The sequence below is a fragment of the Trachypithecus francoisi genome, unplaced genomic scaffold (genome assembly GCF_009764315.1).
Source record: "Trachypithecus francoisi isolate TF-2019V2 unplaced genomic scaffold, Tfra_2.0 Lachesis_group10, whole genome shotgun sequence".
In the NCBI taxonomy this organism is placed as follows: Eukaryota; Metazoa; Chordata; class Mammalia; order Primates; family Cercopithecidae; genus Trachypithecus; species Trachypithecus francoisi.
The window spans coordinates 13,393,619-13,421,406 of NW_022681455.1; the positions used below are offsets into that span (position 1 = coordinate 13,393,619).

The following is a 27,788-nucleotide window of genomic DNA, read 5'->3' on the forward strand; positions in this document are numbered from 1 at the left end:
TTTGTCAGCAGACCAAAGCCACACCCCCAACACACACACACTCTCCAACTTTCCTCGGCCTTCCTTTCTCCTGGCCAAGAGGACTGAGATGTTCTCTCATTCGTGTTTAAGACAAATCTCTAGAAGGGAAAGAGCAGAAACTACATGTGATCATGTTAAATTCCAGCTTTCCAAGGGCAAGGAAGAATCCCACATTTTAGCCACAATAGTTTGTGACAGGAACCGTGGGTTGAAGGAAAAATTCTGCAGTATCCTGACAAAATGTTTTGAAGAAAAGGCATATGAATGTATTTTTATCAGGAACTGCGCTCCTTACCCAAGACAGCAGGCACAAACATTTTCAAAACACTTAGCTCTCAGTGAAGTGAAATTCTGCTATGAAAGCGAAACTGGATGCTCATCCTCTCCACCACTTGCTCGTGGTGGGCCTTAAAAACATCATTCCACCAACCAGTGTTTTATAAGGAAAAACTCTCAGATTGACTAACTTCCAGAAAAAATCGCCGCCCCACACCCTAGAGCCAGAAAGGTTTCACCAACCTGGATTTGACAGAATATACTTGCAGAATATTTATTTTAAGATCCCTTAGCAGTGCAGTAAGAGTCTTCCATTTCAGATCAGCTGGCCTCCAGCCAAAACAGCAAAGTAAGAGGAACTTCAGCCCCTAAGCCTTCCTGCTCCCTAAGAGTACCAGTGCTCCTGCCTGGCTCCAGCATAAATGGTTGGCAATAAGTCATTTTTTATTAAAGTTTTAACTCTAGGCAGCAATTTTGCTTTAAAAGGTTTTTCTTTGGAGTGCATTTTTATTTTAAAAAACTAAATACTCTTGGATATGTTAGTTTTCAGAAGCAGCAGATTTCAACAACTCACACTCTCTCTGAACTTTTTTTCAACATACTAGGGAGGGCCTGAATTCTCAGAATTGTACCTCTATAACTTCATAGCTACCCTCCTCTTTCAGGGGGTGGGTGGAAAATCCAGCTCACCACTCAGGCTCTTGCAGGTCTGAAGGCTGAAGCGGTGTGAAACAAAGGGTGCCCTTCACTCACTACTCCCAAAGCCGGGAACTATCCAGTGAAGAGTGGCTACGCCATTTACGCGGCACAAGCTGTTCACCTTCACTGGCCATTTCTCTCACTTCTTGAGTGTGTGGCACAGTTCTCCCTAACATCCCACATTTAATGCCCCATCAAGTAAAACAGGAGTGCAGCAAAATATCCAACAAGTACTTGCTCCTAGAAGCAATTCAAACACGTTTTGTTCCATAATGGTTTCATTCCAACTGGCCCAAAGAGAAAAAAGACTAAGGAATTTTTTAAAGCCTGCTTAGCAAGATGAAGCCTCAGAAGGCGGTTGGCTTACATTTAAACATGTACTGCATCCACAAAAGCCAAATCTGAGGTGTCAACAAAAGGAAGTCACTCTTATGCTAGAAATAGACCTTAAAAGTAACTAGCTCGGTGCCAATTAGAGGCAGGGCAGGCTAACTTATGCACTGCTGGTTAACACACTCACTCGCCCTGACTAAACCACTTTAAAATCGGGGAGCTATTTTCTAACAACCCTTTTGAAATGCTATTCAGAGATGAACTTTACATTTCTATGTAACTGCAAGATGCTGCTCCCCAACACAGCAACACCAGGCATTTCAATTAAATAATTTTATTGGGGGGGGAAAAAAACCACTTTGAGCACCAGAGCAAGAAAAGTGTATTATTCATTCAGTTTCCCAGATCACATGCCAAGAACACAACGCTCAAGGTGGGCCTGGCAGACGGTCCACAACCAGCAGGTGCGTTCAGCTTGAATGGACCGGGGTCCCACAGTGTTTGTGCCACAAGTCAATGGCCTTGCTCACGATCGCGTCTGAGCTGTCCTGGGGAATCTGTGGACAAGCAAACCAGTCTCTGTGAAATTTTAGTGTTGACAACTTCGGTGTGTTCCCTCATTCGCTGTGGCATAAAATTCACTACCATGGGAGTTTTCACTGTTTTTCAGAAAGTGACAGGATAAAAGGCTTGTATCACATGCTACCTGAGGACATGAAAGGGCTCCAGTGTCAGTCTGACTGGGTTCAAATCCTGCACTGCTCACTAACTGTGCACCCCCGGGTGGGTTACCTAAGCTACCTGGGTTTCAAATCCCCATCTCTAAAATGGGGGATATGATAGCCCAACTTTGCAGAGCTGTTCACAGTATGACATGAGATAACCCATGGAAAATACTTAGCACAGGCCTGGCACTGTTAGCCACTTCTGGTTATAATGATGATTATTCATTTATTCAACACATATTGACTCTGTACTTTATTATAATTTACCAGGCCATTATTCAAATGCTAATACTATTTTAAAAATGAATAGATTTGGGATTCTGTGAAAATCATTCAGGCATAAGTCTCTTTAATCCTATTTCTTGCCTGGTAAAGGGTATTTATTCCAAGATACATAGGGAGGGAAAAGTTAATTTCATTACCATTGCCTTTTTCAGCAATATGCCAGGTTAATACTGTATATTAATAAACCCAACTGGGATTACACCAGAGACAGTAACAGAAATGAAATGGCTTACAAAATCCTCCAAAATACAGAATCCCTTTTGAACTGACAAAAATTACTCATTGTAAAATGACAGATCTCACCTTTTCCTTTTCCTGACATGACTGCTGATAGTCACATGGAGGATAAGACTCTGGTTCTAAGTGGACACATTCACAAGATGGTCTCAGACCATCATCTCCCAAAGACAGGATGCAAACTAATCCTCAGGCCAACTTTAGGCCAAACTTTTTCAGGGAAAAATGTTTCTTATAATGTAAAAATATACTGTATGATTTCTCTGGAATAATCTAATGTAACAGGAAAATCTGACTTGCTAAGGTAACTTCATTTCCAGATTCAAAATCAAATCAAATTATTATTTCTCTTAAATAATTTCTCTAAAATAATCATTATTATAATTATTCTCTGAAACATTCTAAGGTATTATTTCTCTGAAATAATCTAATGTAACAGGAAAATCTGACCTGCTAAGGTAACTTCATTTCCAGATTCAAAATCAAATCAAAGCACACTTACATTTTCCAGAAACTTTGTTATCTTCTCTGCACTGTTCAGTGCCATAACTTTTATTTTAAAGGTTAATAAAATTTCGACAGCTACAAAAACTAGGATCTTACAGGATCCACTCACAACTTTATCCCAAACCCTACAAAAATAAGGAGATATAATCAAATTACATGAGTTTGAGCATTATGCTTAGCATAGACATCTCAAACTACAAAATAAAATTTGCTCCAATTTTATGTAAAAGTTTCAAAGAACAACTTTTATGAAATAATCATCAAAACAACAACAAAATACAGAAGCCATTTGAAATCTATTCTAGATACAATCAGCACTAGAAGGAAAAAGGAAAGTTCACTAAAAATTACTGCTCCACTAGGCATCTACCAAAATCATATTCCCTCATGTTGTGAACCTGACATTTTTGAGGAAGAAAAAGAAAATCCTAAACTAATGGTATATATTCTGCTAATATTCCGTAATGCTATAATTATAGCCTACTAAGGGACAACAAAAGATGTACATGAAATGAGATAAATTCAGTTTCATTGCCAGTGATTCTGGGGACAGACTCCTTAAACTTCTCTAAGGGCTTAAGGAGCCAGTTACTGATCTATAAACACAATAAAATAATAATTCTGATCATTCCCATAACTCCTAAAAGTTGGTATTCTACTTGATACACTTAGTTACATATTATCTTATAATGTTCTCTGTGTACTGCACTATTCAGTGCCATAACTTATTTTAAGAGTTACTGTTCTACTACATCACAAAGTCTTCATGGGTGGCACCTGAACTCCGAAATACCCAGACGTGTCTGAAACTGACTGGAAGAACTTAGTTTGAGTCTCAAATCTTTGACTGCCTTCAGCTTCTTTAAAGATACCATGATGAAACAAATACTAAGATTTCTGCTAGAGGAGGATTTGTCACATTTCTGGAAAAGAGGAGCTGACGCTTATATAAACTCGTGGAGACCATGTGAGGTGTGACTACTTCACAGCATCTAATGCACTGAGGGCCCTCAATTTTCCTAACTATATATTCAAGAATAAGCATAATCATGTGCTGTTATGGTAGCTGCTGGAGGACTGAGCTTCAAATTACTGTATTGTTCTAAAGCAAATTTATACTCTGAGGGATGACCGCATGAAAGGCCAGAACTCTGCTCTAATGCCAAGCCTTCAATATGTCTTCAAAAGACATACTTGCCTCTGTAAACTGGATTCAGGCAAACATCCCGCAAAGCACCTCTTGAACCAGAGATCATAAGGAAGTTTGGGCGCCGCGGAACACATCTTCAGATGAGTCAGCAGTCTGCCATCTTCCAGATTCAAGTATTGTTCAAATGCTTTTGGCTAAAGATTAAGCAAGAACAGAGATGATTCATTTCCTGTGTCATAGCATCATCTGATATTATAGTCTCTGATGGAAAAAAAAAATTACATGCTGAATTCAAGGAAGTATTAGAAAACAAAACTTCAGAATTATCCAAGTCACTTGTGACACAGCAGTTTCCTAGGTCAGCCCTAACTAAAGTAACAAACCATCCAAGACTGAGGAGTTTCCCAGGACACAGGGCTCTTTCAGTGCTAAAACGGGGGCGGTCCCAGGCAAAATGGAATGGGTGGTCACCCTAATACTAACTTCACTAGCCAGATTCAACAACCTAAGGCAAAAGTCCAAAGCAAAATTCAATTGTTCTGAGGAGCTAAGGAAGGCCCATTATATTACCACTGGTCTAACGAGCAGTAGATTATATACTAAGGAAAAAAGGGGGAAAGAGGAAAGGTGAAACCAAAGAAATAGAGTGGGATTAGAGTGGGGAGAGGGCATTAGGAAGAATAAGACAAAAAGTGATGCTGATGAGAAGGGGCTGACCAGTCACCGACTATACATACACTGCCCTGGATTGAGCACCACTGTGCACCAGTGCCAAGCAGGCTCACACAACAGGGATGTCCAGAGGGTGAACTTTGTATTCAACACAAAGGTGCACTAAAATTTCTTGGAATTCAAGGGATAACTCAGAGGGAATAAAGCACCTGGATTCCACTTGGTAGCCTCTGTCTCATGAAGTCAGGTGGCAGCCAACACTAGAAGACTGGAGAGCAAATAAAGCCAGCTCCCCAAACCTGACCAAATCCATCTTGCATTGGCTGCTATATTTAGGTTGGCTGCTATATTTAGGGTCCACTGGCTGAGAATGGGCTCTGAGTCAAACCCTAAAATCCATACTCAATATCTGCAGTACAACCAGAGCCCGCATCACTTAAGCAAATGTAAATGTTTATTTGACTCAATATCTATAACTCTCTGCTTCTGTCAAAGAGGAAATTCATCACCTTTACAAGGTCCACTAGAGTCAGAGACTGCACTTCATACAATGAATAAAGTGAAAGGTAAGAGAAAATCCCTGCCTTCAAGGAGCTTACAGCTTGAGACATACAAGTAAAGAGGTAACTACAATACACTGTAATACTGTGATGCTGTGATGGGAACAAGCACAAAATGTTGGGTACATCCAGGAGAAAATCCTAACCCGGGCTGTAGGAAGCAGAAGCAGCTTCTCAGGAGAGGTGACATTTGAGCTGACCTCTGAAGAATGGACAGGAGTTAGCCAGGCAAAGAGAGGCCCATATCATAATATCTGGTCCAGCTTTCCCCTTTCTTTTTCAGGATATCTCTTTTTCCTGTTTATCCAACCTCCCTATACTACTCAAAGGTTCCTAGAGTTTCTCACTAACACTGCAGACAACTTCCCAGACAAGGAATTGTGGTTGGTTTTGCAAAGGGGATATATGTACTTTTTTCCTAGTGACTTGGTTGAAAACACACACACTGAGTTATAGATTATGTCTCATAGGAAAGAAAATGTCATCCAAAAGTCAGTACAAATAATAGACAAGATGGAGATGTGTGAACATTTTAAAACTATGTATTGCCTTTTTCCTTTATCAGACAATAAGCTCACGGGGGGAAGGTACTGTATCTATTTTGTTCACTGCTGGTTCTTCAATACCTAGCACATCACTTGGCATGGTAAGCACTCAATATATAACTGTTGAGTGAGCAAATCAATACTGTGAATTAATATAAAGCTGTGAATACATCAATCGACATCTTAACAATTGCTCAATGTACATCTTTTTGCCAATATCTAATTAATTTTTTAAACTTTTTCCTGGTTTATTATAGCCTATTATAAGAAATCTTGAAATGATATGAAAGAATAAAGAGCATATAGACATCAAGTATAATCACACTCCCAATGATAACTACTGGTAATACTTAGGTTATAGAGCATCTATCCTGCATACATACAGACACACTTCTCTTTCTTTTATTAGTTGAACTCATACTGAATATATGATTTAGTATTTTTCCGTTTGCACTCAACAAATTGTGGACATTTTCCCAGGTTAATGAATAATCTTAAAGGGTTAATATCCCTACCAAAAGAGAGCTTTTTAAAGTGGAGAAGGAAAAAAGTCAAGAACTCGATAGGAAAAAAAAAATGCACCTGCCTTTACCCACATAAAAACATGCTCAACCTACTTACAACAAAATAAATGCAATATAAAATTCCACTGAAGTATCACTTCCTACCTATCAGAATGGCAAAAATTCAAGACTAATGACATACCACGTTGGCAAGGCTGTAGGGAAACAATCTACTGGTTGTGAGGATGCAAAGACTATGAGCTCTATGAAGGGGAATTTGGCAATATTTAGCAAAGTAATATATGCATTTACCCTTTGATCCAGCCAATCTATCTTTAGGGAATCCAACTCAATATACTACCAGCACATGAGAAGCTGCATGCACAAGTCTATTTACCAGTAACACTGTGTATAACAGCAAAAGACTGAAAACATCCCAAATAGCCAACAATAAAAGACAGGTTGAATAAACTACATTCACAATAGAACAGTATGAATATACTAACCTGAGAATATTGTGTAGGCTGGGCCTGGTGGCTCACGCCTGTAATCCCAGCACTTTGGGAGGCTGAGGTGGGTGGATCACCTGAGGTCAGGAGTTCGAGACCAGCCTGGCCAACATGGTGAAACCCTGTCTCTACTAAAAATACAAAAACTAGCTGGCCGTGGTGGCATGTGCCGGTGATTCCAGCTACTTGGGAGGCTGAGGCAGGAGAATCACTTGAACCTGGGAGGCAGAGGTTGCAGTGAGCCGAGATTGCACCAATGCACTTCAGCCTGGGTGACAGAGTGAGACTCCGTCTCAAAAAAAAAAAAAGAATATTGTGTAAGAATGTACACAGGACAGTAGTATGAAATCATGACAGGAATAAGGAGTATCTCTGTATACTAATATGGCATGATCTCCAGCATATAGCAGGTAAAAAGAACAAGATGGGAAGAATGTGTGCTGTATGCTACAGCTTCATCTAAGAAAGAAAGTGAATTCAAATACATACGTGTATATATATTTTTTAATGGAAGGAGCTAATATTTATATTGCCTGACCTTTTTCATACTTAGCAAACGATAGATACCATAGATGTGATTTATTATTGATAGATGTAATTTATTATAACCATAATTTTGTCTTACTCCCATTTAGGTTATTTTCAATATTTCTATGACCCCCATATTCTTACTTTATGAAGACAATAAACTATACATCATCAACAGAAGGAAAAACGTGACAAAAATAGGTACTTAATCACTCTGAGAGGAATTTATATCAAACTTAGGAAGAAGCTGCTAATAGTAAATATGAAAAAAACCTCTTTAGCAGAGCTTTAAAAAACTGTGTCTATAGCAATAAAACAAAGATCACTTATGTTAATGATTAACACAATTAAGTTTGAGATGGTTTAATAGAAACCTTCCACGCCACACAATTGAAGTTGGCCTCTATTCTCCTTGACAAAGAGAGACCTTGTCAAAAAAACAGAATTCAATATGAAAAGTTTGTAAGGAGAGAGGCTATGATGCAATCCTCGGAATCAGAGTAGTATGGCAGAATAAACACATCATCACTCAGGGGTATCCTTATCTTCTTCTGAGCCTATCATTGTCCACCATACACACATTTCCACAGAACTAAGCAGCAACCTAAACTGTGTGTTATAAGATAGACTAAAGACGGTTTCACTAGAGAGAAAAGTGTAAGCAAATCACTTGATGCCTAAATCAAACAGAAAGCGACACAAAGGAAATGTAAGTTTTTTATACATTCTGGATGACTTTTTTAAAACTTCGTAACTACTTAAAACTATGTGCTAGACACTGTAATGCATACACTAAAAGAAGCCCCATTTTTAAAGATGAGGAAACTAAGGTTTAAGGGACATGAAGTATCTTGCTGATTCTAAAATTCATTTCTGAAAAGAAAAAGGCAAGTTTAAGAATAGCCAAGACATTTTTTAAAAAGAGCAACAATAAGAGACTTTCCTTATCAGCTATCAAAATACGCTAGAAAGTTGTACTAAATAAATCATATGATATTGGCCCAGGAATAGACAAATAACTCAATGGAATAAAAAGGAGTCCAGAAAGAGATATAAATATATATATGTGTGTATATATATGTACATACATATATACAAACACACACATATATATATACACATATATATGGAAATCTAGTATATGATAAAGGTGGCATTTCAAATCTGTGGAAAAAGGATGAACTAACAAATTCACAGAGTAAGTGCTGTTCTACTGCTTACTAACTGAGACCTTGGTCTTACTTAACTTCTCTGTGCTTCAGTTTCCTCATCTGTAAAAACAAAGATAATATGCTTGAATGAAGTAGCTCACTAACAATAAAAATTTAGCACTGCCTGATATGAAGCACATTTCTCAGTAACACACAAACCAGAGAGGGGGAAGAAGAAGAAGAGGAGGAGGAGTGACATGTTGGTAGAAGTAGTGGTGTTGCAAGTGAGTGTAAGAGTGAAATCCAATGTGTCTGATGCCAATCAGAAAGATAAATCCCTGACAAAGAGCTAAATTTAAAATGTTTAAGCATTTTTAAAAGTTAGGAAAAAACAGGCCGGGTGCAGTGGCTCACGCCTGTAATCTCAGCACTTTGGGAGGCCGAGGGCGGTGGATCACCTGAGGTCAGGAGTTTGAGATCAGCCTGGCCAAGATAGGGAAATCCTGTCTCTATTAAAAATACAAAAATTAGCCAGGCATGGTGCCACACACATGCCTATAGTCCCAGCTACTCAGGAGGCTGAGGCAGGAGAATCCCTTGAACCCAAGAGGCGGAGGATGCAGTGAGCCGAGATCACACCACTGCACTCCAGCCTGGGTGACAGAGCAAGACTCCATCTCAAAAAAAAAAAAAAAAAAAAGGAGAAGAAAAAAAAAATATATATATATATATATATTTTTTAATCTTGGGGTTGGAAAGGGTTAATTAACCAGTAAGACACAAAAAGCAAAAAATTTAAAAAAGAAATGCTGACCAATCTCATTGTATCAAAACCTAAAATTCTGTACAACAAACAGAAAGTATTTTCAACAAACATAAGGGATAAGGATAAATATCCAGGGTACAGTCGACCCTCGTATCCATGGACTCAACCAACCACGGGCGAAAAACATTTGGGAAATAAAAAATGGATAGTTGTGTCTGTACCGAAAAAAGATTTTTTTGTCATTATTCCCTAAATAATACAGTATAACAATTTACATAGCATTTACATTGCATTACGTATTATAAGTAATCTAGATTTAAAGTATACAAGAAGAGATATGTAGGTTATATGCAAATACTATGCCATTTTATGTAAGGGACTTGAACACCCATGAATTTTACTATCTCAAGGAGTCCTAGAACTAATCCCCTACAGATCCAAGAGTGACTATATACCAATAACTCTTACAAAGAAAAAAAGTCAACAAAACAATAGCAATATGCAAACATACTCAACTTCACTAGAAACCGAGGACAAGTCAATTAAAATGAGATACCATTTCACCATCAGATGGAGAAAAATGTAAGACATTGATACTATCACGTATTGGCAATGGGGTGGAAAATGGGAAATCTCATCATCTGTTTGGTGGGAGCATAAATTGATATGGCCTTTGGATGAGCAGTCAGGCAGTTTAAATTTTAAATATGACAAAAATAAATGAATAGATTTTACATCTCCCCTCCGCTTGAGCATCTGCTTCTGCTCATAGGTACCAAGCCTAAAGAGATAACGCATACACACAGGGAGCCTGTACAAGGGCATACTTACTCTCAGCATGGATCTCTTATGTTTAAATACGGGAAATTCGTAACAGGAAATGCTAGGAGTAAATATTTTTTAATAGGTGGTTCTAAACGAGTGCCTTTCAATCTTTAGCTACACTTCAGAATTGCCTGGAGCTTTTAAGAATTTAGAATTCCAGGGCCCTACCTTCAGAGATTCAGATTTCACTTCTCTAGGTGGAGGAAAGGTGATGGTAATTTTTAAGAGCTCTCAGGTGGTACTAATAGGAAGTCAGGGCTGAAAACTAGTGATTTGTCTATACTGCCTTGGAAAGTTTTCCAAGGCAATAAGTTAAAAACAAAAATAGGGCCGGGCGCGGTGGCTCAAGCCTGTAATCCCAGCACTTTGGGAGGCCGAGACGGGCGGATCACGAGGTCAGGAGATCGAGACCATCCTGGCTAATACGGTGAAACCCTGTCTCTACTTAAAAATACAAAAAACTAGCCGGGCGACGAGGCGGGCGCCTGTAGTCCCAGCTACTCGGGAGGCTGAGGCAGGAGAATGGCATAAACCCGGGAGGCGGACCTTGCAGTGAGCTGAGATCCGGCCACTGCACTCCAGCCTGGGTGGCAGAGCAAGACTCCGTCTCAAAAAAAAAAAAAAAAAAATAGAACTATAGGGCCATATGTACAATATACTACTACTTAATGTGAATAATCCCAGCCCTTTGAGAGGATGAGGCGGGCGGATCACGAGGTCAGGAGATCGAGACCATCCTCGCTAACATGGTGAAACCCCGTGTCTATTAAAAATACAAAAAATTAGCCAGGCGTGGTGGTGGGAGCCTGTAGTCCCAGTTACTTGGGAGGCTGAGGCAAGAGAATGGCGTGAACCCGTGAGCCAAGATCACACCACTGCACTCCCACCTTGGTGACAGAGCTAGACTCCATCTCAAAAAAAAAAAAAAGAAAAAGAAAAATCATATATACACGCACATAAGAGAATCTTGAATAATGCACACTGAGCTAATGACAAATGTTTACTTCTTAGAAGGGGAAGTGGGCAATTGCAGGGATGGGGTGGTTAGTCCAGGTCTAGGGAAATATGGATTCATCTGAATTGCTTAATTTCTTTTGAGAATGCATTCGCTGCTTATTTTACGAAAAATAAAGGGTGAATTTTTTAAAAATAGTATAAACTATCAAAATGCAACTGACTTACTCAAATATTAAATAAGAAAAGCTAATTAGATCATGGTATGATAAAACTGAGACCTCCTCACTTAATTAGGCAACTGACATAGTTATGTAAGCTCCATTTCCATGCTTAAATTATTTTTACTGAAATCAACAAAGTGGATCAAATTTCAAAATCTTAAAAGTCAAATTTTGCTTAGTTGAAATATATAAAAACTGCTCTTGTAAGTGTTCTCAGAAGCTGAAGGGTCTTGCACATTGCCTTATTAATAATTAACTGCAGTGATCCTCAATGCCCATTCAACCATCATCACTGCCCCGCATCTGATCTTGCACCCTATACTACAGTTACCACTTTCAGTAGAATTTTAAAAAGAAATAACCCAATGATTTAAGACAAAGAGATTTATTTTTATAAATGAGATAAATAAGAGAAAAAAAACTAGACAAAAAAAAGAAAATGGCAAAGGAAGACTAGCTTGTGCGATGCAGCAAGCACCATTTAGTTCTCTGCCTTCCCAAGCAAGGCTATGATAGAAACAGCTCGCTGCCTGCCACACTCCCATGTGCCCTTCCTATGTCACTCACAGAGCCCCTGTTTTAGTGGGAGATCACAAGGCTTTTTTTACAAAAGAACACCTTTCCCTGCCTCTACTATAGACAGGGCAGCCAAGTGATACAGTCCTGGTCACTAACATATAGCTGACCCTTGAGCAACACGGGTTTGAATTGCAAAGGTCCCCTTAAACATGGATTTTTTTCCACTTTTGCCAACCCCTGAGACAGCAAGACCATCCTTCCCTCCCTCCTTCTGCTCAGCCTACTCTACGTGAAGACAAAGAGAATGAAGACTTTGTGATGAACCACTTCCACTTCATAAATAGAAAATATATTTCATTTTCCTTATGCTTTTCTTAACATTTTCTTTTCTCTAGCTTACTTCATTACAGGAATATAGTGAATACACACATAACAAAATATGTGGCTGGGTGTGGTGGCTCATGCCTGTAAATCCCAGCACTTTGGGAGGCCAAGGTGGGCGGATCACTTGAGGTCAGGAGTTCGAGACCAGCCTGACCAACATGATGAAACCCTGTCTCTACTAAAAAAGATACAAAAATTAGCCAGGCATGGTGGCAGGCACCTGTAATCCCAGTTACTTGGCAGGCTAAGGCAGGAGAATCATTTGAACCCAGGAGGCAGAGGTTGCAGTGAGCCGAGATCATGCCATTGCACTCCAGCCTGGGCGACAGCATGAGACTCCATCTTAAAAAAACACAAACGGAAACAAAATATGTGTACAAAATATGTGTTAAATGACCGTCTATGTTATCAGTAAGGCTTCCAGTCAACTGTAAGTTATTAGTAGTTAGGTTTTGCGGGAGTCAAAAGTTATATGCAGGGTATCAACTATGCTAGGGTTGGGTCAGTTCTCTTAACCCTACACTACTCAAAGGTCAGCTGTACATGCAGAGAGAAAGCCTAATGGGCCACAGACTTGGCTGGCCTGTCCCTCTTATTCCTTTGTGTTTACCTTTGCCTTCCCTTTCCTTCTGCCCAGAACACAGATGGCATGGCCACTGGTCCAAGAGCCACCTTGTGAGCATGAGGGGAAAGATGATGCCTACGAATACTGTCTGCAACCCTCTCCATACTGAGGTTCTGCAGCACCAGCTCCGCACTGCCTGGATTCTTAGCTTCTGGTATTTGGGCTTCCCATTATATGCAGCCAAATGAAAACCTTAACTTATACAGATGGATTACTCTAGACTGGCGGATTCTAGACCAGAATAAGGAATACTATAGAGCAGGACTGGACACCTATGGCCTGCAGCAGGGCAAATCCAGCCAGGAACATTATATTATGCATTGTCTAAGGTTGCTTTTGTGCAACAACAGCAGAGTTGAGTGGTTACAATAGAGACCATCTGGCCCACCAAGCTGGAAATATTTAGATTATACCGCCTTTTACAGAAAACACTTGCTGAGTCCTACTGTAACGGGTTATTCATAATTGTAGCAGCCGCAGGAGGTAAGAGCACTCCCTGAAGACCCCCAATACCATTGTTCACTCTCCAATAGCCTAAAAAAAAAAAAAGTCCTCACCAACTGGGGTAAAGAATCCCGGTACTTGGTATTTAATTGGTTCACAAAGCGTCGGGTGATCCAGTAACAGTCGACGCTGTCTTCCACCATTTCCTCCATGGCTTTAGCTATAGCAAGAAATACTTCATCTTCTGGCTCCTGAAAGATTAATAACAAATCTCAAGAGGAAGGCGGCGAAAGAAAGGAATACATATTTCTTTAATAAAAAATGAAACTTTGCTCCCTAAATTTTGAAAAGGCTACATTAATAAATCAAAGCGGGATCAAAAAGCACCGAGTCCATCCCTGAAGAGGGGAGCAAGGGGGAGAAAAGGATGAGTAACTACAGGGTCAGTGCTGCTTCTGAATGACCAGGTTTCAGGCTGAGTGTACAGAGATGCTCCAGCTTCTAACATTAAGCCCCTCACAGAGTCAACATAAATGATCAGCAAGTCACTGACTCTCTCCACCCAAAAATATCCTTAGTACTAGGTGAGAATGTCTTTGAAAAGGGTGTAACAAACGGCACCATCAGTAACTGGAGACATTTTTCAGCACAGTAATTTGCAAATATTGAAGAGCTCCAAAAAAGACTAATAGAGCATTTGCTTTATTTCAAAGCATTCATGCATACCTTCGGAATTTTGTTCCATCTTAAGCAGTAAAAAAGTTAAAATGTTCCGAGAATCAGAATTTTGGGAATCAAAAGAATGGCATTTCTCAAACCTTGTGTCAATACTCAGAATGCGAAAGTAAACTCTCAGGGAAATTTCAACAGAGAGATCTTAGAAAAACTGGGACCTTATTTGAAAACCTCTTCTGTTTTCAAACACCATATCGTATACAAAAAGCTTTGCATTTTCATCTAGGATTTAACAGCTGAAGGATTTTAATGTTAAAAAGAAACTAAGAAGTATCACAGTTTCCCCTAAAAAGTACCAACTTAAATCAAAATTGTCACTTTAATGTATTATTTCATTCTAAGCCCTTCTTTCAACTTGTTAATATTCTATAAAATGTCAAGAAAAACAGAATTTAAATCATAGGGAATAAATTTTCTCTAAGCATTTTATTAATGTGTCAGAGGAGAACGGAAAATAAGTAGGAAGAAAAGGGAAAGGAAAAATCTCCTTTCCTGGACTCCCGTGCAGTTCTGTGCACTGTGCTTGGCACCCACAAAGGTGGTATATCACTGACTGCTCCTGACCACTGACAGGTCAAGAGAAGAGGACTCAGGTCATCCTTCCTGGCCCTGTGCCAAGCGCTGCTGCACCCTCTTATTAATGAATTAAAAAATGAGGCAGAGTGGGGGCTAAGTAGGTGCTATGGTTCAAACATCTGTCCCCTCCAAAATTTATGGTGAAATTTAATCCCCAATGTGGCAGTATTGAGAAGTGGGGCCTTTAAGAGGTGACTGGATCGCGAGGGCTCTGCCCTCATCAGTGGGTCAATTCACAGATTAACAGGTTATCACAGGAATGGGACTGGTGGCTTCCTAAGAAGAAGAGAGTCCTGGGTGAGCACGTTGGCACGTTCAGCCCCCTCGCCATGCGATAGCCTGTGCCAGCTCAGGACCCTGCAGAGAGTCCTTATCAGCAAGAAGGCCCTCACCAGATGCAGCCCCTGAATCCTGGACTTCCCAGCTTCTAGAATTGTAAGAAATAAATTCCTTTTTTAAATAAATTATCCAATTTCAGGTATTCTGTTATAAGCAACCAAAAACAGACTAACACAATGAGGACCACGACTGGGGAGACGTGGGGTGGCAGAGTCCAAAACACTCACTCAGCAGCATGTCTGCCTGAGGCTGCAGTAAAGGTGTCTCAGCTTGGAACACAGACAAGCTGAGTAGCGGTGAGGGGAACCTATACCCTGTCATCTCAATTCCTTGAACTAACAGATTATCTAATTTAATTTGATATGTAATTTAAGAACTTGTGTAGTACTATCAACTTCCCTTTGCCAATAAGTGAAATTTAAAGATGATTGCTTAAATTATTCCAATTATTTTTTAGGGACCTTCTCTCTCTTGAGAAACATAATAAATACAAATGATCTTTATTAGCTCTAAGGTTTGTCCATGGATACCCCATCATTAACTTCAAAAAATATAAGATATGCAATAAAAATAAATTTTGTAAAACAGGAGTGTTCCAGCAAATCCATTTGAACAATTCACTGTTTAAGCCAAACAAATAACGCTTTAATTTCACACTGATAGAAATAAAGAAGGAGAAGGGAAAACTCTTTCTTAGAGAAGAATGCCAACTAATACATGCAAAAAGAATGAGGGAGTTAGATCACCATTTGGCAACCAGCATGGTAAAAATTGGTTCAGGCAAGAATAAGAACCGTTAGGCCGGGCGCGGTGGCTCAAGCCTGTAATCCCAGCACTTTGGGAGGCCGAGATGGGCAGATCACGAGGTCAGGAGATCGAGACCATCCTGGCTAACACGGTGAAACCCGGTCTCTACTAAAAAATACAAAAAACTAGCCAGGCGATGTGGCGGGCGCCTGTAGTCCTAGCTACCCAGGAGGCTGAGGCAGGAGAATGGTGTAAACCCGGGAGGCGGAGCTTGCAGTGAGCTGAGATCCGGCCACTGCACTCCAGCCTGGGCGGCAGAGCGAGACTCCGTCTCAAAAAAAAAAAAAAAAAAAAAAAGAATAAGAACCGTTAGTGGATGGCTATTTACAAGTCTCAAAGTACTTCCCCACAGTTACTTATTAATTACAAAGAGGAAAATAGTAACCTTATAGTGGAGAAACTCCGCAGACACCATCTTACCCAAGTGATCACAGTTAGCAGCAATAGTAATGAGTCTCACACTTCTGTAGTATTCCTGCCAATAATGCGTGACCAGAGTTTAATCATGGAGAAACATGTGACAAACCCAAATTGAGAAATGCTCTATTGTCCAGGGCTCTTCAAAAGTGTCAAGGTCATGAAAGACAAAGACTGAAGAACTGTTCCAGGCCGGGCACAGTGGCTCACGCCTGTAATCCCAGTACTTTGGGAGGCCAAGGTGGGTGAATCACCTGAGGTCGGGAGTTCAAAACCAGCCTGACCAACATGGAGAAATCCCGTCTCTACTAAAAATACAAAAATTAACCGGGTGTGGTGGTGTGCGCCTGTAATCCCAGCTACTCCGGAGGCTGAGGCACAAGAATCATTTGAAACCAGGAGGCAGAGGTTGTAGTGAGCCGAGATCGCACCATTGAACTCCAGCCTGACAAAAAGAGCAAAACTCTGTCTCAAAAAAAAAAAAGAACTGTTCCAGATTACAGACTAAGATGTGGCAGCTAAATGTAATGTGTGATCTGGAACTGGATCTTGGATCAGAAGAAGAGCATCAGTGGGACATCAGCAAAATCCCAATGAGGCCTACAGAGTAGCTCCCCGTATTGTGACTCTCTGGTTTTGATCATTACATTATGGTTGTATGAGATGTAACATTTGAGGACCCTGAGAGAAGGTATTTGAGAACACTTTACTATTTTTGCAACTTTTTTCTACATCCAACATTATTTTAAAAGTTAAAAAATAAAATTTTTTTAGAAATCGTCAAATGAGAATACTCATGAGCAAAAGTTCAATAAGGAATAGGATACTTACATAGCGGTTTTCAAGTGTCTCCCCACAAAGAGAAACAGCAATTAAAAAGGAAAAAATAAACAATTTCCAGTGGAAAACTCCAGCAGGCACCACCCTCGCCAAATGATCCAAGCTAACACTATCTCTTATGGGGCAAATCCACACTATGTGCCTCCTGATAAGAGTCACAGAAAAGGAGACAGCATCACCCACCTGATATCCCCGCCAAAAATGAATAGCCTGAATCTAATCAGGAGGGAGCACCAGACAAACCTAAATTGAGGGGCTTTCTTCAAAGCATCTGATTACGCCCTTCAAAAATGTCCAAGCCATGAAAGATTAAAAAAAGACAGAACTGCCCCAAGTCAAAGGAGACAAAAGCAACATGATCAGCCAGTGCAAAGCCTAAACCAGGATTCAATCCTCACCCATAACTTTGACTGTTTGCTTATTTGTGAAGGCATTATTGGTCAAATTCAAATGGAGTTGGTAGATGAGATATTAATATTGTATCAATGTTAACATCTTAGTTTTGAGGACTGTACTATGGCTATCTACAGGGGTGTCCTGTCTTTAGGAAGTGTACACTGAAGGAATCTGAGGTAGTAGGGAACCCTGTCTGCATCTTATTCTCAAATGATTTAGGAAAAAAAAAATGTGTTTAAAAAATACGTTTTAAAATGACGAAGCAAAACAGATGCACATAATGTTAACAACTGGAGAATCTGAGTAAAGGGTATATGCAAATTCTTGGTAATATTCTTGCAACTTTTCTAGAAGTTTGAAATTACTTCAAAATAAAACGTATTAAAAAAAAAAACAAAAAATAAGAAGGTTGGGTCAGAATGTGCATGGCCATGATGCCAAGTAAAGATGTGTCACTTTTACACTAATAACAATAGGGAACCACTGAAAGGTTTTAAGACAAAACATGATGTAATCAAAGGCTGGCAAGATGGAACAGTCTAGAGTTGAGTTTAGTGTCAGACAAAAGCGACCACTAACCAGTGGAAAAGAGGGACTTCGAGGTAACTTCCCAGACTCCAGCTGATACATGCGGAGATAGACTTCAGCCTGAGGTGTGGCATCACTAACAAAGCGAACGACTTTCAGGGCATGAAGGACATCCGAGTACTGCTCCTTACGATACATCATCACCTTGGCATGGGACTCATGGTGTGGAGGCAGGATTCCTAGAGAGAGTAGGAAAAACGAAAAAAGGACAAAATACTGAGCCATCACTCCAAATCCCTCATCCATGAAAGAGGATGCTGTGAGAAGCGACCCAACACAGTTAGGCTAGAATTCACACAGATATTTAAGTACCATATAGAATCTCTTTTAGAAATTCTCACTATAAAACAATCTTAAATGTGAAATATTATCAATGTTTGAATGCTGAGGCATCATTGATATAAGAACACTGGCAAAGCCCTTGAATAAGTGCGCCGCATACATTCAAGATTAACAACCACATCAATTATAACAATGGTTTAATTTAATTTATGGCAGCCTCAGGCTGCCTTTAGCTCCCAGAGGGTCTCACCCTAGTCTTTGTACTTGACCCCTACATCTCAGAACCACCAACAGCCCACTGAATTCTTCTCTTCCCCAACAGTTAAAACTTGCTCACTAAGTATCCTATCCTCCAGGTCACAAAAGACCTTAATCTTCATTGGTGAGGTCACCTTACATGACATTTCTATGATACATTAAGCTCATTAACCCATTTTAACATGGTGTCATATCCTTTTTACAAACAAATGGCTCTGAGAAAACATAGTGGAAAGACCACTAGACAGGCCAGCCATCCGGGTTCCAGCCTCGGATTGGATAAAACTAGGACTCTCAAATGTGTTTGTCTTTCTGGGCATTTGTTTCCCCATCTGTCAGAGGCAGGAAACGGGATAAGCATTTCACCAAATGCTTCTCCACAGAACGCTAACCCCAAGAGAAAACAAAACGCCATTGTCAAACAGATTTGGGAAATGGTGACAATGAATTTTCATGGCTCTAAGTTTTGCCATAAAGAAAAACATTTTAGGCCAGGTATGGTGGCTCATGCCTATAATCCCAGCACTTTGAGAGGCCAAGGCAGGCAGATCACTTGAGCCCAGGAGTTTGAGACCAGCCTGGGCAACTGAGTGAAGGTATCTGAGAAACCCTGTCTCTACAGAAAAATTAGCCAGGTCCGGTGGCACATGCCTGCAGTCCCAGCTACCCGTGAGGCTGACGGGGGAGGATCACCTGAGCCTGAGAAGTCAAGGCCATAGTGAGCTGTGATCGTACCACTGCACTCCAGCCTGGGAAACAGAGTAAGACCCTGTCTCAAAGAAAACAAAACAAAACAACACAACAAAACATTGTATTTACTCAAGCCTCATTAAACTTAATGAGGCTCCACAGAAGCACAGACTCTGGAGCAAAGTTGCTGGGTTTAAATTCCAGCTCTACAATTAACTGGCTGGGTGGTGACCTCTAGCAATCACTTTATCTCCCTATGTCTTAGCTTCCCCATCTGAGAAATGGGAATAACAATACCTAATATCATACCGTTGTTGAGATGAATAAACAGATCAATATACACAAAGCATTCAGGAGAGTACTCGGCAAACACTAAGCTAGTGTAAGTGTTAGCTAGTACATTTGACTGTGAATCCCTCTTTGGTGCAGGTTTAGTATATAAAATGCCACAGGTTTAGTATTCTAAAGAATACCCCAGAAAACAAAAACAATAGTAGCTAATATGATACCATGTCAATATTAGAAAAAAAAAACTAGCTTAAATGTTCTTTTCCCTGAAATAAATCTTTAACTCATCATTGCTATGAGACTGTGAGCCAGGCTTCCAGAAAAGCCAAGGGAATATGCTAAGAGTCTCCTACATCTCGGCTAATACAGATTAAACAGCTGTGACCGAACCCGCATCACACTTCTAGAGGCAGCACGTTAACCCTTAAACCTGTATTCTAAGGGCTGGTCCTAAAAAGCCTCTTTCTGATATTTAACTAAAATAGTATCAGGAAATAGGCATTTGAAGTAAAGATCCCTAAATAATCAAAACTCTGGGCTAGGAAGAGTCAGGCTGTGTCCTACACAGCGCAACAGGCTCTAAACTTCCACTGCCTTTTCCTCAAAAAATAACTATGACATGATAAAGGAAGGTGGGCTGGGCGCGGTGGCTGACGCCTGTAATCCCGGCACTTTGGGAGGCCGAGGCGGGTGGATTGCCTGAGCTCAGCAGTTCGTGACCAGCCTGGGCAACATGGTGAAACCCCATCTCTACCAAAATACAAAAAATTAGCCGGGCGTGGTAGTGCGCACCTGTAGTCCCAGCTACTCGGGAGGCTGAAGCAGGAGAATCACAATCTATCTTACCTTCAAATGAGTTTCACAAACGTAAGCTCAAATCCTAGCTCTGCCATTTACAGGCTATAATGCCTTAGGCAAGTTATTTAGCCTCAGAGAGTCTTTTTCCCCACCTGCAAAATTAGGATACCAATACCTGCCTCACAGGGGATTCTAGAATTACTCTGTACAATCTGTGTAAATGACTCTGCCTACTGACAGGCACACAGGGATGCCCAATAAGGAGCAAACATAGTTTATATTCTTCAAGGAATTTAGTCCTCATCACTATCTTACAGTTAACAAACTATAAGTTTTTTTTTTTTTTTTTTTTTTTTTGGAGACAGAGTCTTGCGCTGTTCCCAGGCTGGAGTGCAGCGATGCCATCTTGTCTCACTGCAACCTCCACCTCCTGGCTTCAAGAGATTCTCCTGCCTCAGCCTCCCGAGTAGCTGGTACTACAGGTGCATGCCACCACGCCCAGCTAATTTTTTGCATTTTTAGTAGAAAGGGGATTTTACCATGTTGGCCAGGATGGTCTCAATCTCCTGACCTCGTGATCTGCCCTTCTTGGCCTCCCAGAGTGCTGGGATTACAGGTGTGAGCCACCGCACCCAGCCAAAAATACTTTTTTTATGAAAGAAGAGGAGGATGGTAATGGATAGGAATTATATGCTCCAGCAGGCTCAGCAATGGTAGGGGAAAGAAAATCTTGGGCTCAGAAGGGATGCTGCCAGTTACTCATGGCACTTAATTCATGTTTTCCTCCATAGAAGCTAAGTAAGATCAGTTTTCCTTCTCATTCAGCCACTCACACCGCTGGAATTTAGTCATTCACACTTCTAGGGAGTATTAAGTCTCCAATTTCTCTTTGACTCATCAGGAAGTTATACCTCTATAGCTGAGAATCACAAAATATTACAAATGTAGAGCTAAAAACTAGGAGTAATTTAGCTCAAAAGCCTCAGTTTATAGATGCAAAAAATGAGTCCCAGAGGGGTCGCCTTCCTCCAGGTTACCAAGCTGACAGCAAAGCCTAAACCAAGTCTCATTCCTCCTAGTCCAGTGCTCTTCCCAGATCTTGTCTCAGGAACATACACTATTTTCTCTTCTACAGTATCATTAATAGAACAGAAAATAATGAGCGGTAATTGAACCTCCTGGGGAAGATCCAATATTCAATAAAAGGTCTAAACAAATTTTCCTTTTTCTGACTGATAAGATAGCAAATGATCCCATTATTCAATATTTTTGAAGATACATCTTCCAACTCCTGGGTCTCATACCTAGAAGCACCTTCCATACCAATGCACGGTACATGGATGGGAGAGGGAACCGCTGACTAAAAGTACAAAGTTTCTCTGTATCTAGAGGAAGAAGAAAACAATTGTTAGAAGCTTTTCATGCTGATCACAGTATGTCAAAGCACATTTCATTTTTTAAAACTGAAAGAATAGTTAAGACATTTCTTCAGGGGATGTCTACCATATGGTCAGTAAGTCTAGAAGAAGTAATACTAGTCTGACTTCTAGCCCAAGACTTCTGCCAACTAAGTTATTTAAAAACAATTTGCGGCCAGGCGCAGTGGCTCACACCTGTCATCTCAGCACTTTGGGAGGCTGAGGCGGGCAAATCACTAGAGGTCAGGAATTTGGGACCAGCCTGGCCAACATGGCGAAACACCATCTCTACTAAAAATATGAAAATTGGCCAGGTATGGTGGCACACACCTGTAGTCCCAGCTAGTCAGGAGGCTGAGACAGAAGAATCACCTGAACCCAGGAGGCAGAAGTTGCAGTAAGCCAAGATCACGCCACTGCACTCCAGCCTGGGCAACAGAGTGAGACGCTGTCTTAAAAAATAATAATAAAAATAAAAACAATTTGCATTTTACAGCATTGGAGATGCATTTTGCATATATTACTACATTCCCTATAACAGTGGTAGTTATTAATTACAGGGTTATTTCATTTAATTCATATTGCAAGCCTGTTAGGTAGTTCTTGTTCTAAAAATGCAAAAACTGAAGTTCAAAGCAGTTAAATGATTTGATCAAACTAACACAGCTAGTAAGTGGTGCAGTCCACCTTCAAAACCCTACATTTTCCAGTAAATTACAGTTAGTTCCCTGACCCTCAATTCTTCTACTTATCAAAGGAGAATACCAGACATACTAAAGCAAAGACGGTACGGTTGAAGATCAAAGATAAGGTGAGAAATGTTTCAGAAACTTTAAAAGTACTCTATGCAAATAAAGTACTATCTTTAAATATGGTTCAGTTTATTTTACTTTAGTCAACAACAGACCTTATTCAGACTAGCTTAAAATAAACTAAAATGTCAATATACAATGCACTTAGTATTTCCATAGAAGAAAATCGTGGGCTGAGCGCGGTAACTAATGCCTGTAATCCCAGCACTTTGGGAGGTCAAGGTGGATGGATCACTTGAGGTCAGGAGTTTGAGACCAGCCTGGCCAACATGGTGACTGTCTCTACTAAAAACACAAAAAATAGCTAGGAATGGTGGTGCATGCCTGTAATCCCAGCTACTTAGGAGGCTGAGGCAGGTGAATCGCTTGAACCCAGGAAGCGTAGGTTGCAGTGAGCCCAGATCGCACCACTGCACTACAGCCTGGGCAACAGAGTCAGACTCGGTCTCAAAAAAAAGAAGAAAAAAATCATGACCAGAGTTATTGCAAATTTACCTAGATAATACATGAAAAAATATAGATTCAATAGAAGAAAAAATATTAATGATTTTCTTAAGAAATCTTTCAAAAACTTCTGACTCTCAGTGAAATATAAATTTGAAAAATCTGTAACTTTTCTCAAAATACACCATTCTGCTTCAACACGTCACTAAAAAATACAACAAGCAACCAATGCTTCTGGATATCTTCTAAGAAAATACTTACTTCACAACATGTGGAATGACTGAGAACCAATGAGATTAATTTTAAAAAGTACTCACCCAGACGGTCATCTTTCAGGAGAATTTCTAATGATTTCTTTTCTTCAACTCCACGAAACCCCACTTTCTCATAATATACTGAACGAAAGTTTCTCTGAGAGTCGTCAGTCATATTTCATTCTTGGAGGAGACACAGAAAAATAGAGATGAAGGGGAAAAGTGAGTGTAGAAACAGTGAGTCAAGAATTAGAATAATTTTCAATGATGTTCTTCACCTTTTCAATAAATCTGATGTACCCTTGCATAGGACCCAATATTACAGATTTCCTTTCACTCAGTTCTACAACCATCCACCTATGCATCTTGGCCAAAAGCCAAGATATAAGTTAAAAGTTCTCTGAGCTGCTAAAATAGATGGCACAAGGTTTATGCACTAGGTTTCCCACTATACCTATGAGTGCCTAGCACAATAGAACATTCTGTAGTTATTATAAATGTGCAAAGAAAAAAAACTAAGTGAAGTGGAAGCCAGGCAAGATATGTCAAAAAAAATTATAATCGAACAGTATACACTATGATTTCATTGTTTTTTTTTTTACAAATTTCATGTATTTTAAAAATTAACACTCTATTCCAAAATGTTAGCAATGGTTATCTTTAGGTAGTAGGATTCCAGATGATTTTAATTTCCTTTCTTTAGCTTAGTTATATTTTTTTAAATGGGCATTTTGCAAAATGAAAAATTGTTATATAAAAGTAAAAAGCCACGAGTTCCTTACTTTTCTTTTAAACACAATTCTATTAAGTGTAACTATCAAAATTCAAAACTTACAACAGACAAATTGCATTAAATTATAATGAGAAGCGGGTAAAGAATGTAGCCGATTGACAGTGATCCCAAAGTCAGAGTTGAAGACAGAAAAACGATTTAAAATCTATCGCAAGAACTCAAAAAGCTCAGTAGTCTCAGGTTCCTTCACAGTAACCTTCATAATACTGGAGGTAACTCAACCAAAAAAAGACCAAGTTAGATTTGGCGTTTCAAGAACAGAAAAGATGTGAGGCATTTCCCAAAAAAGCACGGCACTGCCTCACGCAAATACTTCCAGGCTCTGTGCACAAGGGTAAATCTTTAGGTTTAAAAATCCTGAGACGTCCCCAGTGAGCAGGGGAGGGCTTCCTTCCTTATTGAAAAGATATCCTCTGATCCGATCCAGTCACAGGAAAGATTAGGATTCGTTTAGTAAATGAAATGCTAAAGGGCTCTGAGCTTTCGGGAGCAGATGTCTTAAAAATAAAAAAGCCAGCAGCATAAGACGCATAATGAGTGTGGGGATTTATTTTTTTTAAGGCATCCAAACAGTTGCATGACGATTCGGTCGGTCCCTGTTGTCTAAGGACACCCATTCTTAGATTGCACTACAATGACAAAGGCATCCTCTAGGAGGAAACATTGCAAATAAAATCTCCTGCCCATGCGCGTCCACCTGATGGGAAAACTAAAAACACCTTGGTCCAAGACCCCAGGTCCCATTCTCTCTCTGATGCATGCTTCACCTCTAGAAGTGGAAACACACCCGGGTTGAGACTAAGTGGTCCGGGAGAAGCAGAGGAAGCCGTGCCCTTTGCGCTGACCGACCGCCGGGCAGGCGGGCACCGCTGGGGCCCAGGGCCAGGAGGGGCGAGTCCTGCGGGAAGGAGGGAGACGGAGGGACACCTGGGACACCCACGCGCGCCCCGACGACCCGAGAGACAAAACTCGGCACCGCTGCCGCCGCCGCCGGATGTGACATCAACTCCAGGTCGAGGGGCGGGCACTGGGCGGGCGCATGCGCAGAGGGCGCGCGCAGGAAGCTCCACCCTCACTCTGGGAAGCTCGGGTTTAGTTGGTGAAACCCGACGGGATAAAGGGCTAGGCTGGCCTCCAGGCTTGTGTAGTTTCTCCCACCCTGGGCACCCGGGCCCTTGCTACCCCGCAAAATCTCTCGACCATTTACTCCGGCCGTCCGAAGGCGCGTGCCTGGATTGCACTGCCGTCTCCGGCCCTCGAGGTTCCTGCCTAGGGGAGACCCGAGCCCTAGGGCAGTACTTAAGCTGCCTGCGTGCAGGACCCGAGTTTTGCTTTTGCTAATTTCCTCCCCACCCCGTGTATGTGGGAATAAATGAAGACCATCTGAACGAGAAGAGCAAAAAGGCGTCAGCCACTGTCCCTTGCCTTTAGGGAGGGACGCAAGGGCAGACAGAGGAGTGGGGACGCTTTCTGGTGGACAAAAGGGAAGGCTTCAGGTGTGCGCAGACCGGAGTCTGGAGGCGGCTCCCTAGAAGTGGAATATCCCAGGGATTGGTTAGGGGGCATAGTTGCCTTTCTCTGGTTGGTCCTAACTTGGAAGCAAGGGCAAAAATTAAGAAAGCTATCAGTTATTAAGTCCTGGCCACTTGAGCCCAGTTGTTACAGAAGTTATTGTTCAGCTTCCTAGACTGTTGCTAGAGACGGCAATCGGGCTTCCTGCAAGTCTGATTGAGAGCAGGAAGGCTCCCTGGGTTGCTTATTGTAGATAACGGACTGGTTTTCTAGGCAGGTTGCTGCAGGTTGTGGGTTAGAGATCTGTTTTTATATTAGGTTTGGCCATTGTCTTAGTATATTCAGCCTCTCAGGTAAAATACTATAAAATGGGAGAAAAATGAAGGTTAAAAAAAAAAGATGTGCTAAATACAAGCTCCGATTTGTTATTAGTAGGTCTAACAGAACAAAGTTACTCTTTAAGTAGCTACTAACGCTTACAAATGCTTGCTTTCTATTTCTGTGCTTGCCTCACTGGTCCACCGGCTGAGCAGCAGTGCCCAAGTAGGTTTTTAAACCACCAGGGTTTGAGACAAATTCCCAGTGATGGGTATCGTCCCTTTGAAAGTCCAAATCTCTACCAAATAAACCACACAGATGCCAATCTTTAGAGGAAACTTAGGACTATCAACAATGCAGAAGTCCAGTTATAGTGCAGACAAATGTGTGGTATAATGGCTAGACAGAACTTAAAAATGAAGAAACATGTGGTGGTTGAACTCAAACACTGACGCCCCTCCCCACCCCCTTACCACCACCATCTTTAGTTCCTCAGTACTGGGGTACTAAACCTTACTTGGGTAGTGTTCACATGAGTAAGCAGAGTTCTTCAAGTTACCTTACATAGGTTCCATTTACTTGATCTAAACCTTGGGCCGGTCACTAACTTTTACAATTTCCTTTTCTTGTCTTTAAACTCATCACCAGGACTGGGCGCGATGGCTCACGCCTGTAATCCCAGCACTTTGGGAGGCTGAGGCCGGCGGATCACCTGAAGTCAGGAGCTCGAGACCAGCCTGGCCAACATGGTGAAACCCCATCTCTACAAAAAATACAAAATTAGCCAGGCGTGATGGCGCACACCTGTAATCCCAGCTACTCCGGAGGCTGAGTCAGGAGGATCACTTGAACCCAGGAGGCGGAGGTTGCAGTGAGCCGAGATGGCACCACTGCACTCCAGCCTGGGCAACAACAGCAAAATTCCGCCTCAAAAAATAATAATAGAATAAAATCATCACCAATAGTGGTGATTATATAGAAGGTGGGAAGGGTTAAATGAGAAAGTATGTAATATACTTGGCATGGTGCCTGGCATGTGGCACAGTAGGGATATATGTGAATTGGCTGTGTCAAGATCAATTAAAAACACAAAGATGAGTCTCTAAATCATTTTATTTGGGAAAACAGAATTGCAGTTCAGGGCATACACACAGACTGGGGTGGTCTTCAGAAGAACAAAGAGATGGTTGGAGGTTTCATTAGAGAAATGTTATGTATTGCCTTGAAAGATAACTCATTGACCCTAAGCAAAGTTTTTAGGAGCAGGCAAGCTCTTATTTGTGAGAGAAGGTGGTAAGTAAAACTAGTCTTAGAGTTTCAGCAGCTACTAGGTAAAACTGGTCTTCAGGTTATATAGCAGGTCACTTTGGCAGCTGGCTTTCAATATAATTCCTGGGCAGGCACTTTGTGCCCCAACTGCTTTCTCTTCTCCCTCATTTCTGGACTCTAATTTATCTGGGTATGACAAGATAATTCCAATTCATATAATCAGTTTTCAAGGCTGCTATTCACTGAATGGTGACAGCAATATGGGTGCCTTCAACTGCCCTTCATTCTGTTTTTTGATGAGCTGATAACAGAATACGTGGAAGCTTCCCTAAGAGATAACACCCTAAGACTTTGGTCAACTCTGCAGTCAGAATGAATCTAAAAATATCCCTCCTCTGCAGAAAACCCTTCAGTGGCTCCCCATTTCTCTCAAAGGAAAAACTGAAGTACTCAACAACAGCTTAACAACACTTTTCATGGTCTATCTCCTCTTACCTCAATCTCAGCTACTA

At 40.9% G+C, this 27,788-nt stretch overlaps 1 protein-coding gene across 5 annotated transcripts; it reads right to left on the reverse strand.

Moving 5' to 3' along the window:
• Positions 1 to 1,647: 1,647 nt before the first annotated feature.
• On the reverse strand, positions 1,648 to 25,220 carry TBC1D7 (TBC1 domain family member 7). 5 transcript variants are annotated; one of them, XM_033216255.1, is made up of 8 exons: positions 25,105 to 25,220; positions 23,448 to 23,567; positions 21,761 to 21,841; positions 18,132 to 18,319; positions 13,556 to 13,693; positions 4,282 to 4,427; positions 3,079 to 3,208; positions 1,648 to 1,886 (listed from the first exon to the last, which is right to left on the reverse strand). In XM_033216255.1, the coding sequence occupies exons 2-8, from the start codon at positions 23,557 to 23,559 to the stop codon at positions 1,800 to 1,802; spliced, it is 882 nt and encodes a 293-aa protein (XP_033072146.1). In that variant the 5' UTR covers positions 23,560 to 23,567; positions 25,105 to 25,220; the 3' UTR covers positions 1,648 to 1,799. The 5 variants fall into 5 exon arrangements, with proteins under 5 accessions (XP_033072146.1, XP_033072144.1, XP_033072143.1 ...); XM_033216253.1 differs by having other exon boundaries at positions 24,965 to 25,220; XM_033216252.1 differs by having other exon boundaries at positions 24,945 to 25,199.
• Between the last annotated feature and the right edge of the window lie 2,568 nt (positions 25,221 to 27,788).